General features: G+C 37.7%; 1 protein-coding gene across 10 annotated transcripts in view; it reads right to left on the bottom strand.

Moving 5' to 3' along the window:
* SYT1 (synaptotagmin 1) overlaps positions 1-17,266 on the bottom strand; it is a 675,493-nt gene that overhangs the window by 165,901 nt on the left and 492,326 nt on the right. For 9 of the 10 annotated variants that reach the window (XM_051846474.2, XM_051846480.2, XM_051846475.2 and 6 more), the window contains 2 exons: positions 7,768-7,952; positions 1,088-1,210 (listed from right to left, as the gene is read on the bottom strand). In XM_051846474.2, the coding sequence (XP_051702434.1) occupies positions 1,088-1,210; positions 7,768-7,952 (308 nt within the window). The remainder of the gene's footprint in view (positions 1-1,087; positions 1,211-7,767; positions 7,953-17,266) is intronic. The other variant, XM_008256841.4, reaches the window with a different exon arrangement.

Genomic DNA, 17,266 nt, shown 5'->3' with positions numbered 1-17,266 from the left:
TCCAATGCTCAATCTTTGATAGAAGTGATAGAAATGTCCTCAAATGCCATTTTTAATTATGTATAAAGGATATTTATATATACACCCACATGAATTCCTACTTATAAACTTACACCGAGGAAGCAACATGCAGCTTTCTAGAATGTATTACGATAACTAGCCTGGGCTATAAAGAAGCGGGTCAAAGAAACTTGTTTTTGATAGTAGAGCATATATCTGTATACCACTCATGTCCTAAAGATTTTTAAGAACCTGGTTTTCAAACAGTTCCACTAATTCTTATATACCTTTTACATTTCCCTATTAATTAAGAAAGTAAAGAGATATCTTAGAGTCATGGATCCTGGAAGGTCTTTGAATGTAGGGCGATTTTTAACAGTTATTTTTCAGCCAATAGGCGATCAATAAAAGGTAGCCAAAATTATCATTTATCTATTTGACACATCACCACTTTTCTGAGAAATTGCAGTAGGAAGGAATGCCTGTTATCTTTTTAGCTTCTTTTCACTTGGAGCAATATTTGCAGGATAGAAATCAGGTTGTTGGCCTTTCTGCTTTCGTAGAATTGCTCTCATTAGCATTTATAGTTTTAGCTAGTATCATGATGTCACTTAAGGCGGTCCTACCTTCAAAATTTATGGGAAATCTTGTTTGCCTTATCAAGCTGTTAGATGATCTTTCAAAAGCTGGGCGTGGATGGTGACCCAACTCAGATATCCCTAGCCCTGTTTGGATCTGAATCCATAAAGCCTAACAAATGGCTCTTCAGTTCAGGCTGAGACCTGTGGGGCCCAGGCTGCTGGAGCTCTGAGGGTGGATGGACTGCTTCATGCTCATTTGTATTCCGCCTGCCTGCTCTAAGTGCCAGAAGTAGATGTAATCGGTTGAATACTGTGAATTCTAATTACCCGAAGTTAAATTAGCAAGTAGGGGACTGCCTGTACTTAGAAATTATTTCATCAATAGCTTTGATAATTGCATTTTCCTCTTGCAGCAAACGAAATGTTTTAAGAAGTATCTTGCTTCAAATTCTACTTAGTAATTTCAGAAAATGTAATGGAATTAGAAGACATTTTCCCCTTCAGACCTGGTTGTTCTGGAAATCATAATCCAGTGAATATTGAAGCTTTCCCAATTTCTCCTCTTCTTTGGGTTCTTCTTTTTCTTCCCCATCGGTCAATCCGGTTTCAGCATCATCATCCTTGAGGGCCTATGAGCAAAAATGGATTGTATGTGAATTCAAGTGAATTTTCATTGCAATCTGAATTAAACTGGGCCTATAAATATACTTCCAAGCTGTCAGAAGCAAGCAATAAGATGCTGGGAATCTGTTTGTCTGACACACATTCACATTTGCTGCTTATGTATTTTTTTTAAATTCCATTTGTGCACGGAATTTCCCCCCATCAGCAAGCAACATGGAAGCAATGGAAGAAGCCCCTCAGAATATTGCAAGCAAAACATGTAAAACTGTTGCAAAGAAAATGTCAACTTGGTATTATATTTGGCTCTGCTAAAACTGCTTCTTTCAGAGGTATGTGTGATAAACATGCTGAAAACCAGGCCTGGTTTCACATTCTTGTAGTTTAAAGAGATACTCAGCGTCATGTAAAACATCATTGCTACATGCAGTGGAGTAATTTATATGAAATGCATGGATTTTGGCTGCATTATCACCTATGAAAAAAAAATAGTTCAGCGAGTGAGCCCCTCAGAAGATTGCAATTTCCTATGTTTCACAAATATATTTCTAATGGTTTAGGAAAAACAGGAGAACACATGCTCCCAGCAAATGCATGTTAAAGAGAGTTTACCCCACTTCCAGGTGATGTTTACCATCTCATTTTCATCACAGCTCCACAAGAAGCTAGGCTGAATTAAATTGATTTAAGAGTCTATTTGATATCAAAGGATGAGTTATGTGTGCAATTTTGTCAAAAACAAATTGGCATTAGAAACCCATTTTGCACTGGACAAAAATCATAGTATTGGACTCTCAAAACTCAGTCTGATCAACTGAATATTCTTTATGACTAAGACTTAAGTGTAATAGAAATTGAAATACTAGAAAGCTCATTATCTCATAAAATATGTTCAAATGCTCCTCTTTTGAACATGAAAATAGACACATTTCCCTAACATGCAAAAGTTTTGCTAAAAATATCAAAGGTTATAAATATTTGAAGCTTTGTTTCTACAGATGTGCCTTCTGATTGCTTTAAATAATTAGAATGATGAATTTGAAATCTATCTACTGGTCAAGATTTAAACTTAAAAATCATAAAATACTGCATTTCCCTGACTATAAGTGGTGTTGAAAAATTTAGAAACCTTTGTTTTAACTATTTTTATTTTTTCTTTTGGGGGACTATGTGTCCTTTGCTAATTTTTTTTCTGCGTGTTGTTTACCTTTTTCTTGTCACCTTGTAGAGGTTCTTTTTTTTTTTTTTTTTTTTAATGATCTCAGTCTTTGTGGTTGTTGCCTCATATAGCAGACATTGTCTTCTAGTGTTTGGATATGAAATTTTCATTGCTTTTTGTGTGTATGTATGTATGTGTTTACTGTAGAATCTCTCAGAAATCAAGGTAAGGCATACAAGCAGTGGAGTGCAATATACTTGTGTATCAGACAAAGTAGAGGATTTTGACTGTGGTCAGCTCTCAACTGCAATCTGGGCATTCTTAGAGAATGCAAATGCAAGTGTAACCAGGCTTCACATAGCTAGGGGAGTCATCAGACTGTAGCTATAGCACCTTGCAAACGCCATCCCCAGACTACGTGGTCTTTTTGCTGCATTCGTCATTCTCAGAAGAAAGTCTGGTCGCTCAGCTTGCTGACCCGGGGACCCCAGCAATGCTTCACAGGGGCACCTGCAGTCCCTGAAGTCACAACATTTTCCAGTTTGGCTCCACTCAAGTAACTCCCAATCCAGTCCTAACATATCAAGACTTGGATGCATCACAGATTAACAGAACTCATTGAGTGAGAAGACCGGATAGCAGAGTTGAGCCATTGTCACAGAGGCCTCCCTTTTTGTGCGTCTTGAAATTTCTTGGGCACCTACATTGAGTTTGGGAAGCTGAAAATTACTATTATATTTACCTCTGTGTGAAGGTCTTTGCAAGTTTAGTTAGCTACACACTGTTTAGTTTATACTTGGATGATTCCTTGAACATTAAAATGTTGATTTACTGACAGCCAAAAGGAGGAAACAATATAACTATTTACCAATTTATATTACTCTTTTAAATTGACAGGAGGGTAGGTCAATAAAGGCAGTATGAGCTAGTATAGAGTCAAGAAAAGTCTACTGAGTTTCATTAGTAAACTTTAGGCAGTGAAAACCCAACGCCGCTTCAAAATTTTAGCTGTGTCCAAGTCCTTAATATCGTCATAGAGGATGTGCTTAGAAAATTGCCACATAGGTAATTCACCTCCCTCTAAGATTTAATTATTTGAAATGATAGCAAACCATATAATGTGTACTTCTGTCTGAAGAATCTGCATGTTACTCTATCATCATAATAAAAATTATGGATTAAAGTGTCTTTTCAAAAGTCTCTTTCAGAACTGATAATTTATATATCATGTTTCAGCCCAGTGCAATTTGAAATAGCTGAGATATTAAATCTCCTTCTCCCTAAGTGGTTTCAGCCCGAATAGAAGGTGCAGGACTCTCTCTGCAATTATTCTGCATGAAATAAGGCTAAATTTTTGATAATTTCTCAGTGCCACTGTTCATCACTGAAGTGATTAAGTCTATTCCTGTCCCAAAGGCTGAGCTTAAGCAAGACATTTTCTGTACTATTCACATTAAATTCAGACCTATTAAATCAGTAGCTATTATAATATCTCGAGAGCAATATTTTTTCCCCCATGGAAGAAAATTGGGAAGAAAAATCTTGTAAATCCAGCAGTTCTGAGGTTTGATAAATTGCAGTGGAAAAAGCTGTGTCGGGAACATCAGACCTTATTTTAAATTTCACAGCTTTAGTGCAGATGCTTATGGTTTGCTTTGACATTCCAACAGCGCTCAGTTCACAACCAGTAGAAGGAGCATTTGTTCATTCTAAGTTACATTGCTCACATGCCATTTGGTGAGGCCCACTAAAATGTTAACACAAGGGATTAGATTTTTCCTTCTGTGTCCATTAGTTTAAAACTTGAGCTTTCTAATACCGTGATATTTAACTGATGTTAGCAACATTTAAAATAAGAATATCAGATCTTAAAAAGAATCAATTTAGTTCAGCCTCTTGATGTGTGTCAGAATGGTATACCCTCAGCTGTGGAGCCCCAGCTGGCAGGCCACTAAATGTATCTGAGCGTAGACTAGGGAAGTCTAGGTAGCAGAGGAGACCTACCGCAAGGGACAGTCCCGAACAGTCATGAGACACAACACAGATAAGGAGGACATAGAAGGAAGAGGTAAAAATTAAGATATCCACACACATTAGTGAAAACCATGGAGAAATGACCTTTCCAGACCTTTGATTTACAGTTAATGCCATCCCTCTGCATTCTCGTGTTACCAAGTTCTAGGGCATAAAACAGAACCTATATACACCTTAAATATCTTCAGGACAGTTGCTTTTTATACTCATTGAGGAATATTTTAAAATTTTTTCTTGAGTATAAGACCTTACTATAAAGACATGCAGCCATGAACTTGAATTTTTGTGACCTTGATATGGATTGAAACAGCAAAACCTTTCTCATGGCCCTAGAGTCTATGTATCTTAAGAAATCACATCTAAAATGCCTTACACATCTGTCCTGTTTTAAAGAGACAGGCATAAATATCGTTTTTGTCTTTCTCAAGTTCCATATTGTGTTCACAATATTTTGACCATCAAACTATAAATTTTAATTTGTATGTACTTTTGAATTTGGATGATCTGATAATCCTCTTAAAATCTACACATTCTATTTTGCTTCTTTAGCCTTCCTCTTCACAAATGGATACAAACTATTTTTAGATACTTTTGTGTGACTGCAAATGTAGTAGAAGCTATTGTTATATAGATGTTTCAGGCTCTATTTTTACCGTCCAAATTCCATCCTGTGCATTTAATTGTACATAATTTAAACATAAGACCTAGGATAAAGTCCTTTACATAGACTCATTGATTTACTTAAAACTATGAAAATCTCCTTTGCTGAATGGTAGAAAGTTCCAAATTCTTTGTAATAACAGATTATTATAAACTATCACTTGTTTCTTAGCATTGCCCAACGAGGCTCACCCAAGGAAATAGGTGATCAATGAAAAATTAACCACCAGTTCTCTTTAATTGAGATCTTGGTCATTTATCCAGGTCATAACAGGGGTAATAAATACCACCACTATGTTACAAGTTACAATATTACATCATACAAAACAAATTACATAAGTAAAAATACAGATTTCTTGTCATAGCAAGAAATGCTATAGTTATCATTTAGTATTCAGGACTCTAATTGTTCATTCTAGGATACAAAGAAACCAAATATGAATTTTTTGGTAATTATGAAAATGTAAGTATTGTATTTTCAAATTATTTATTTTTGTGGTTCAGCTAAAAGTACCATACATACTAGCAAGTCTCTGTCCATGTAGGAGGTTTTTTCCATACTTAATCTCCCAAAAACTTGTGTAAAGAACCCTTTACCAAGGCCTATTTTCTATGGAAGATGTTCAGATAAAGCAAGACAGGATTTTAAACTTTCGGTTTCTATTTAAAAATTAATAGAAGGGAAAAAATCCTTATTAGACATCTGCAGGTGAACACTGGTACATGGGCTCTTGTGACGGTGATTAGAATCTCTCAGGAAAATTGCAGCCATGTTACCCTAAGCTCAGACCAAAGCTCTCTGAGCACAGGCACAGGTACTGCATCCGTCCCAAATCCTGAATGCAAAGTTTAGGGAGTCAGAACAAAGTACAGAGAGCCTTTGTCAAACTGGTGTCAACAGATACTACAGTGTCTTTAAGAAGACATTCAGTACCCAAACTGGGAAGGGGGTTCAAGTTGTGAGTCTATAGTTACAAAACTGCAAACATGAGAGTACTTCAAAAAGTTAATGGAACTGGAAGGAAAAGATAAATGTATTTATTACAAACATCTTTAATATCAATACATATAAGGAGTCTTCCAAAAGTTTATGGAAAAAGCACCTATAAAAAAAATCGCTATGCAGAAATTTAAAAAATTTTTTGTACCAAAATGAACATCTTTCTCCCAATCCATCTCGTATTTGAGAGGCAGAGGGGGCTGCATTGTGGTGCAGTGGGTTAAGCTGCCATCTGTGATGGCAGAGTCTCATATAAGTGACAGTTTGGGTTCTAGCTGCCCTACTTCCTATCCAGCTCCCTGCTAATGCTCCTGGGAAAGCAGTGGAGGATGGCCCACATATTAGGGCTCCTGCCACCTACATAGGAGACCCAGATGGAGCTCCTGTCCCCGTCCAGGCCGTTGTGGCCATTTGGGGAGTGAACCAGCAGATGGAAGATCTCTCAGTCTCCCCTCTCTCTCTCTAACTCTGCCTTTCAGATAAATAAATAAATCTTTAAGAAAGAGCAGGTAGCTGGGAAGAGAGAGCGAGCGAGCATGCTTCTATCTACTGTTTCATTCTGGGTCTCACACAAGGGTGGCAGGGACTCAACTACTTGAGCCATCATCTGCTGCCATTAGCCATCATCTGCTGCTGTATTAGCAAGAACAGATAGTCTGAGCCAGGCTGGGACTCAAACCCAGGCTCTCTGATGTGAACTGTGAGTATCCCACATGGCATCCTGGCTGCCATGTTTTTCATGAAGTTTTTGAAGTACCCTCATACTCAAGATGCCTATCATAACACTTGATTAAATTGTTCTTAAGGAGATTCACGTATATAAGAATTCAACTCACAGTATTAGAGGAATTTCTAAAATTACCTGTGTATATTGTTATTTGGGAACAAGTAGAGCTTCAGAATTATTCAAGGGGAACCATTGATAAAAAACTGTTTTTCATATGAAAATCTCTACATCTATAATTTCACATGAACTAAATGGCTTTAGAAATATTTTATCTATTTTAATAAATAAACAGGCATTTAGTAGTTATTATTATTAGGAAACTTTATCTTGAACTAAATTCTTCAGTTAATTTAGTTCAAAATAGACTGTGACATAAAGGACCTCAGACTTGAGAAGATAACCTAGCCAGAAGCATTTCTGTCACCAGCATTATAGCTCTAATTGTCCCTAAGAGAGAAAATAAGAACTTGTCTTCAGATCGGTCCTGTTTCTAGGACTGGCTCATGTGTGCATTTTTCTCTCTTTCCCTGTATAACTCATTATTCTTGAGAAATAGTGACTGAGCCGCATGGCCGCTTTCATCAAGCTTGATGAACAGATATAACAGGGATTAACAGTGACTAGGAACAGTGACAAAGCAAGATCTGAAGAGAGACACTTCATTCTGTTTTTCTCTCTCTGAATACTGCAAAGACTGACCAAAGAGATGGAATCAAAATAGTGAGGCTTCATTCTGGTAAACGGGACCCTTTGAGCTGGGCCCCATGGTCACGGGTGCCCTTTTCTTAGCCATGTGCTCAGGAGACTGGAAAACCCTGCCAAACGTCTCCATGACACTCTGTGTGTTGAGTAATGACTGCAAGGATCGCCAAGCATCTCTGCAACAGAGATATGTCCAGATGTTGTCAGTCTCTCTAATGATCAGGCATAAGATAATAATTCTCAACAAAATAATTCAAGAAGAAATAAGGAATGAGTACATTACCTGATCTTTCATGGTCTTCCCTAAGTCTTTCACGTCTTTCATGTTAATGGCATTCTTTCCTCCCTTTTCCTTTCCCTTCTTCTTGTTTTTCTTTTTGAACAAACATTTCTTACAGATACAAAAGCAGCAGGTCAAGACTAAGAGAACTGCAACTATGGCTATGGCAATTAAGGCCCACGGTGGCACTGAAAGAAAGGAAAAAAGGACACAGCATTAACAATGAAATACAGCATTAATAATGAAACATGTACAAAAGCCTTCATCCAGGAGCAATAAATATAGTCATTTCTTCATTTACATTTATCGAGCACCTATTATATTGCCGGCACACTGTTAGATGGTACTTGATCAGTGTTGTTCTGCTTGGAATGTTGCTTCTGTCTTTTCCATTTTTCCTTTCAGATATGTCAAATTATCTCTTCCTGTTACTATTGAGATGCTCCAATCTAGATTTCCATGATTCAATTGGTTCTTTCATTTATAGCATTGATCTAGAGCTTGACCTGTGAGTTTAATCCTGGCTGTACCATTTACTAGCTGTGTAATCTCGGGCAAGTCATCTAGCCTTTCTCTCCCTCAGTTTTTTCATGTTTGATGAAGTAAATTAGTAAGAATCTCATAGAGTCTTTTTGAGGCTTATCAAAATATGATACAGTGCCTTGTATGTGGCAATTGCTTAATCAATAATAGCTGCTAATTCTGCTCCATCAAATATTAGGTGTTGCATTAATATTCTGGCATGGTGGGAGGGAAAGACATTAATCATATGAACAGAAACACACAAATAAAATCATAATGGTACTGAAGAGTAAGAAGGAGTACATGGTGCCCAGAGAGTCAACCATGGGTCAATACACTCACTCAGGGTCTCCCAAAGCAGGGTGGTGGCTATGTGTCAGTGGCTCTTTTTTCTTTTTTGGATGGATAAGCACTAGATACATTTCAGGAGTACAACATGATGCTTCAGTACATAGATGCATTATGTATTGATCAAAACAGGTTGGGCGACAGGCTCTATGACTCTGGTCAGATTTGATTATGTTGTTATGTTTATTTCCTAGCCTAAATACAAAGATTATAGGGGTACTCATTTTGTCTGGTTTGAAGATGAAAGGAATTAATACAAAAAGCAAAGAATCACATCCGGCACTTAGCCAGAGCTCAATACTAGCAGTTATTTCTTTACGTTCAAGGTGAATGGGTAATGTAGAAAGTCCAGCATCTAAGACAGGACATTATACAAACACACACAAGAAAGCATATAAAGAAATGAGCACACTGTGATGAGTTCAGTGAAAATACTAGGGGAACTGCGAAGAGGAAGAGTTGAATCCTAGACATGAGGCTTCAGATTTATAGGCTGTGTTTCATATAACGAAACAGACAGGAGTTACAGTGCACTGGGTTAAGCGGCAGCTCAGGATGCCCGTGTCCCATATGGAGTGCTTGCTTTGAGGCATGGCTACTCCAGCGTTCACGATCCAGCTTCCTTCTCACTGCTTGTGAGCAGCAGATGAAGGCCACGTACTTGGGTTCCTGCCGCCCCCCTGGAAGACCCAGATGGAGTTCCTGGTTCCTGGCTTTATCTTGGCCCAGGCCTGGTAGTTGTGTGCATTTGCGGAGTGAAACAGCAGATGAACATCTTGCTCTCTCTTCTCTATGTCTATCTGCCTTTCAAGTAAGTAAATAAGATAAATCTTTTAATAAAAATAACAAAACATATCAATAAATATGAGTACTTCAAAAAGTTCATGGAAAATGAATATTATGAAAGAACTGCAGAGGAATTTTAACTGCACAGGAATATCTGCACCCATATATGCTTATCTTTTATTTTTTATTTTTTTAAATTTTTTTTGACAAGCAGATTGGACAGTGAGAGAGAGAGAGAGACAGAGAGAAAGGTCTTCCTTTTGCTGTGGGTTCACCCTCCAATGGCTGCTGCCGCTGGCGCATCGCGCTGATCCGAAGCCAGGAGCCAGGTGCTTCTCCTGGTCTCCCATGCGGGTGCAGGGCCCAGCACTTGGGCCATCCTCCACTGCACTCCCGGGCCACAGCAGAGAGCTGGCCTGGAAGAGGGGCAACCGGGACAGAATCCAGCGCCCCAACCGGGACTAGAACCCGGTGTGCCGGCACTGCAGGCAGAGGATTAGCCTAGTGAGCCGTGGCGCCGGCAGATATGGTTATCTTTTAATTCCATTTTCCATGTGCTTTTGAAAATATCCTTATATACTCCAATAAACATTTAGTTTTCTAGTACAGCTGTCCGTCAGCTAAAAGTTAATATGCTCTCATATTTGCATCCCTCATATCATGTACTTCTGAAAAAATAAAGTCTCCTGGAAATATTAAGGATTTCACTTTGACTGGAAAGGAATTTTTCATGATTCAAGTCAGAGTTATTGAGATTAATCAGGAGAAGTCATTAGATTTGTCTGTTGTAATAAAAGAGACCCTGGACACTGAAATGATAAGAAAAAGTGTTATTTCCTTCTAGCCACATAAACATCATTAGTACCAATAATTGCTGAACACAAGTCAGGGGTACTTTAATAGAGGAAAAACACTTGAAAATCAACCTCTCTTCAAAGCTGAGAAAATCCACTCTGTTTGCTCTCCCTCTGTACTTAGTTTCATAGTGTAGAATATTCACTATGCAAATTATTTCAGATGTTGACTGTACAGTAGATATTAACCTAAGGACATATAAAATTACAACTTCTAATGGTGGCTTTAGCCAAAGAAATACTTGTGTGAAAGTTGAGATAACTCTAAACCCAAAAACAGTTTTTAAAATAGTTCTCTAATCTCATTAAACATTCATTTTTAAAAATTGTAAATCAAAGTAAGTTTATGTAATCAATGATATATTAGGCGTAATTCTTGCTTTAGAAGCATCTACCTCTGTTAATTTGGTCAAAATCCTGCCACGCACAAACTCAAGAGCCTATGCATTCACTGTAGCAAGACAACGTTAATAATGACCCTTCATCTCGAACCTGGTAAATTATTCTTCCAGTCGGACTGTTTGATAGTCTCTCAGAGAGCTACATAAAAGTCCATTAAATTACACAAGACAGGGATGATTTGACAAGTTCACAAAAAGAAAATAGACAGTGAATGTAAAGGAACATTATTTAATCAAAATAAGGAGATAGGAACATGGAATTACAGATGAAATTAGAAATGGTGCAACTTGAAGGTAATTTCAAACCATCAAAAACATCTATTTTGTGATTTACTTCTTCAATAACTGCTGTCTTCTAGCTTTACCTTCAGTTATTTTGTGGACAGCTTAATTCTGAATATACTATATTGAATATGATGAAATCAACAGAATTTTCCTCACAATTTACTAGCACCTTTATTTATTTTTGACAGGCAAAGTGGACAGTGAGAGAGAGAGAGAGAGAAAGGTCTTCCTTTTGCTGTTGGTTCACCCTCCAATGGCCGCTGCTGCCAGCGCACGGCGCTGATCCGATGGCAGGAGCCAGGTGCTTCTCCTGGTCTCTCATGGGGTGCAGGGCCCAAGGACTTGGGCCATCCTCCACTGCACTCCCGGGCCAGAGCAGAGAGCTGGCCTGGAAGAGGGGCAACCGGGACAGAATCCGGCACCCCGACCGGGACTAGAACCCGGTGTGCCGGCGCCGCAAGGCAGAGGATTAGCCTATTGAGCCGCGGCGCCGGCTAGCACCTTTAAATAGAATTTAAAAAGTCCCAATGTTACCATGTGTATACATGGGAAAAGTTGATGGATTGGTTAATAATCTGAAAAAACAGCCATTTTACTCTTTTATTTTTTAAAAAACTGTTTATTTGAAAGGCAGAGTTACAGAGAGAGAGAGAGAAAGAGAGAGAGAGAGAAAGGTCTTTCATCCACTGGTTCACTCTCCAAATGGCTGCAACAGCTGGAGTTCTATATTCTACTGCCTTCCTAGGCCATAGCAGAGAGCTGAATTGGAAGTAGAACAGCCAGGATTCAAACCGCGCCCATATGGGATGCCGGCATTGCGGGCGGCGGCTTTACCTGCCATGCCATACCACACCACACCACAGCGCCAGCCCCAAAATAGCCATTTTAAATGAATGGAGCAGTGAACTAAATGCTCATGTTAAAAATTTTACTTTACTTTGTAGGGCAAGCAAATATTTAAAATTTGGTAAATTTACTAATATACAACATCCACAATGTTATTCATCTGCAGTATTTATAGAAACATGTTTCAATATTAGTGATCAAATATCACAGAATATATTTTGGATTAGGCTAAAAATTTATTGAAGAGCTATTTATCACGGCCCACCAACTGTATCACATTTTCACATATATTATCTCACTTACTTTTAAATCACACTTAACTTTTATATCACTTTTAAAATCACATCTATTTTTACAGAGAAAAACTTTACAGATTAATACATTGAGAAATTCAAGTATATCTTTAGGTTTTTAGGTTATAAATACACACATTATAAATGTATACAAAGGGAAATTCTTATCTTGAAGGCTCTTTAACAGAACTGTTTATATTAAAAATTCATTGAAGTCAATAGTAGTTTAAGATGCTGCCAGGAGTGTTTTTTTATTTAATATAAAATATAGTTTCAATCAAAAATAGACTCATCAAAATACTGCTACTGGCAGAATACTATCTTATTGTTATTGCTACCAACTTTCATTAATGGAATCTTATAATAAGAGTTTCAACATGTAACTTCAAGGCTTTTTAGCACAAAACAACAGAGTAATGTAAAAACTCTACACTAAAACTGTTATTTTCATTTTCTTGTTCATAGATCAATCTTACATATACTAGTTGCCCCAAAGATAAACATGCATAAGGATTAAGTCAAGGGAAGTTCATTTAAAACTTCTCCTGATGCTTTACCTTAAAACTTTGGCATTGGCAGAATAATGCCTCCCTACTCCCCTACTCCCCCACTCCCCAAGATGCACACATCCTAGTTTCTGGAAACTGAATATGTTATCTTACATAGCAAAAGTGACTTCATAGATGGTATTAAATCAAGGAGTTTGAAATGAGATTTGATCTTGGATTCCCTGGGTAGTCCCAATGTACTCTTAGGAGTTCTTTTCACTAGGAGGCTGGCAGGAGTTTCAAGGTCAAAGAGATAGGAAAAGTCAGTGCGGCTGGTTTTGAAAATGCAAAAAGAAGAGCATGAACTAAGGATTTCAGGTGGGAAAGGCAAGGAAATGGATTCTCCCCAAAAACCTCAAGAAGCAGCCCTGCTGACACCTTTAGTTTGACTCAATGAAACCCGTATTAGACCTCTGGTCTCTAGGACTGGGAAATGACAGATTTGTAGGTTTTCATGTCAGCGAATTAGTGGTAATTCATTATGAAACTCAAGAGATAAAGACTTCAAAGACTTGTAATATACATGGCATAAAGATGACTATGCAATTGTAATATTCATGTGTACTGAGTCTGTATTTTCTGCTGTTTTTTCTTTTCTACTCCTTTTGTCTAGCTGTTCTGCAGCCATGTTCAGAACATGCAAGGCTCGCTCACAGATGACCAATGGTTTTCTTTTCGTTAAGCCCAAACCACGTTGTCTGTTATATTAGAAAATCAGAATCACATCGACTTTCTTGAAATTTTCTTATGCTTTTGTTTCCATATTAATGCTCCCACCAGTATCTCTTTCTATGCCTCTATCTTTTTTTCTTTCTTTTCCCATTCTCAAGTCCTCAGTGGCATTTTCACCCTAGGTTATTTTTAGCCCCTGGTCCATCTTCACATTCACTCATTGATGAGTCTGTCTTTTCCTATACCTTAAAATTTTAGGTCAGTTATTACATTCTGTGTCTTGTATTCTCTAGAACTATATTCCCGAGTGTCTATAGAACTTTTTTTTTTTTTAATGATGCTTTCATCTTCCTAAACCAGCTTCCTAAACCAACTATATGGCTTCGATCAATGTTTCCATCATTTCCTACTGCTTGAACATTGGCACAATAAGGGAGCTTTTGTTCCAGATCCAAAGGTTTATCAAGTCTTGGTATTTCTTATACCTCTTTTATATCTAGTTGCATGGTGTAGGCCTGACATTACCTAGCATCCAGTTTATCTTCAATTATTTTCTCTCTCCATTTTACCCATTCATTGTTGTCAGACAAAACCTTCTAGTACATAATTTCAGCTTTATATAATGTTCAAAGTTCTCTATCATTTGTTCCATCCAACATATTTGTCTTTATTTCTCATACTCATCTCTAGTCTCACTATACCCCATATTAAACCCTACTCCCATCAGACTGGGTAACTTGCTGTATGCTGCTCAGTTTGTCCCATATGTTTTCTTAAAGAAAATTCCTTCTCTTTTGAAATGCTATTCTTCTTTATCTTTGGTCACTTAAATGATATTTATTTTTCAAAGTTCACCATCAATCTCCTTTAGCATTCACAGATTTTAAAATAAAAATTTTAGCTCTATTTGATAAGATTCTTCCTCCTCCAAACCCACTGGGAATATTGAATATGTGGTAGTTGTATTAGATTGATATGGAAAGATGCATTATGGGGCTGGCATTGTGGCACAGTGGTTTAAGTCACTGTTTGCAACACCAGCATCCCATACTGGAGTGCCAGTTGGAGTCTTGATTACTCTGCTTCCCATCCAGCTTCCAGCTATTGCATCTGGGAAGGCAGTAGAAACTGGCTGAAATACTTGGGCCCCTTACACCCATGTGGAGACTGGGATGGAGTTCCCGGCTCTCAACTTGAGTATGGCAAGACCTGGCTGTTGCAGCCATATGGGAATTGAATCAGCAGGTGGAAGATCTCTCTCTCTGTCTTCCTGCCTTTCAAATCAACACATGAGTTAATAAATTTTTAAAAAACGATGTACTATTTTAGGGGCAGACATTTGGCTTAGTAGTTAAGCCACAGGTTGGGATGTCCAAATCTCATTTTGGAATTCCTAATTTGCCAATTTCAGCTTCCTGCTATTGTGGACCCTGAAGGCAGCAGATGATGGATAAAGTAGTTAAGTCCCTACCACCAATATGGGAAACCCATATTGATCTCCCAGCTCCTGGCTTTGACTTGGTCCAGCCCAGGCTGTTGTAGCCATTGAGTAGTGAACAAGCAGATGGAAGCTCTCTGTCTCTCTGCCTCTCAAATAATTAACTTTTTTTAAACTTTTATTTAATAAATATAAATTTCCAAAGTACAGCTTTTGGTTTACAGTGGCTTTTTCCTTCCCATAACTTCCCTCCCACCTGCAACCCCCCCATCTTCGCTCCCTCTCCCATTCCATTCACATCAAGATTCATTTTCAATTATCTTTATATACAGAAGATCAATTTAGTATATATTACGTAAAGATTTCAATAGTTTGCACCCACACAGAAACACAAAGTGTAAAGTACTAAAATATGTATTATTTTTAAAACATGCAAAGATGTAGTTTGTATTAATATGTAAAGATATTTTAATATATCCCCTTCCTACATATGAAATTCACTTGGTATTGACTCAAAACTATGCTGTTTGCAGACTGTGACATGAACACTCATGTTAATGCATGCACAATAAAAATATTTGGGATCATTTAGAAATAAATTTGCATTGGTAGGTTTTGTGAGAAAACAAAACAGTAATTTCCCCTTATCAAGAGAGGCATTGTTTTCTGCTGGAAGTGGCCATAAATTGGGCACTTGGAAAGATAATTCTTTAATCAAACAGTTACTGAGCACCCACTGTGTGCAAGGTATTTTTCTTAGGATTGGGATACAGTGCTAATTATATTTGTGCAATCATGAAGCTTATTATTTATTGTGCTGGTTTTACTTGGTTAAAAGAAGTCAGTTTCTCACATTTACTAAGGCAGCTCTCGGAACATAACATAGTACACTGTCAAATGGAATCTACATGGCTTAATAGGCTTCTATGTACAAATGCAGTGCTTCAGGGGTACATCTGTTGATAAAAATCAGCTAGTAAATAGATTTTCTACAATGAAAATGTAACCCTCAACTGAAAAACATTATTTGTTTTCTCTTAGTGAGTTTTGGCACTAAATAATTTTTTAAAAAATTTGCTTAAGGGGCCCTGACATTGTTTTTGAAAATGATGGGTGGGAGCGTGGGTGGGAGGGAGGTGGGGTGGGAGGTATCCTAAATTCGTATATATGAAATACATGAAATTTTTTCACCTTATATAAATAAAAAATAAAAATATATATGTTTCAAATTTCCTTGTATGTAATGGAACACTGTAAAATCAAAGTTGAAAGCTTTGCAAAGAACAAGCCTATTATAGAACACATATTTTTACAAGAGAAATCCTTAGCACTGCTGAATAGCAGCCATATATTTCAGATTAATGCTCCCAAATCTGATCACTGGACATTCATTGCGCCTCAGACAAACAGAACAAGAAATGGGAGAGAGGGCTTTTTCTAATTTACACAAAGTGCCTAATGGCCTACAGAGATTGATGTAGGTGGTTCAGTACTCTCAACTCTACACAGGTGTTTTTTGCACTCCCTAACATGGCCAACTCTGTGTGTAGTAAATATTAGGTGATTTGAAAGAAACTTATATCACCATTCTTCGTGAAGTAGTCAGGTGCACAGTCGTGAGGTGTCCCACCATTTCAAGGGATTTTCCTTAGGTCTGTTCATCCCATTTCTTTAGCTCTGATTCCTTCCTTCCATTCCTACTCATAGTCAGCTATTGCTATTTCCTACGCTGGAAAAAACTTGATATTTACTCATATTGATCATGGTTTAATCTAGGGCACACCTTTCTTGGTTGGTTTCATTTTTCAGGGCATCTAGCATTATCTATCAGTCCCATTCTTGATCATATTAAAAAACAACCTTAAATCCTTATCTCTTTCAGAAGATGAGCTGATGTGTTTCCTTTTTGGGGAATTTAAGTTTGTACATTTGCATTAGTCTTAGATATTTCAGCCAATAGCTTTAAGAAAACCCTACGCATGGAAAGCCAAGACACTGTGGCAAAAAATAACCTATATGAAGGATCTCTGTGAGTGAGACCCCAGTGGAAAGAAGGGGCTATCATGGAAGGATGTACTTTTCTCTGAAAGGAGGAGAGAACTTCTACTTTGCATATGGCCCTGTCTAAATATTGATGGAGTTTGTGGACACAAAAGGCTTCCATAGCCTTGGCAGCTCATGTCAAGAGCCTTGGGTGGTCACTGACGTCAAAAATAAGAGTGTTCATTATTAAATTAACAACAGAAGTCGCTGTGCACTTACTCCCCATGGTGGACCTCTGTCTTTAATGAGATGTACTATGAGAATTAATGGTAAAACCCGTCTTCATACAGTACTTTATACTTTATGTGTCTTCATGGATGCAAACAGTGAAAATCTCTACTGAGTATAGAGTTTTTCTTCTATATATAAAGTGAATTAAAAATGAATCTTAATGAAAAATGGAATGGGAGAGGAAGTAGGAAGTAGGATGGGAGTGGGGGTAAGAGGGGAGGAATGGGGGGAAGAA

Source organism: Oryctolagus cuniculus, chromosome 11, assembly GCF_964237555.1.
Source record: "Oryctolagus cuniculus chromosome 11, mOryCun1.1, whole genome shotgun sequence".
NCBI classification, from domain to species: domain Eukaryota; kingdom Metazoa; phylum Chordata; class Mammalia; order Lagomorpha; family Leporidae; genus Oryctolagus; species Oryctolagus cuniculus.
This window is presented reverse-complemented; position numbering and strand designations above follow the sequence as displayed.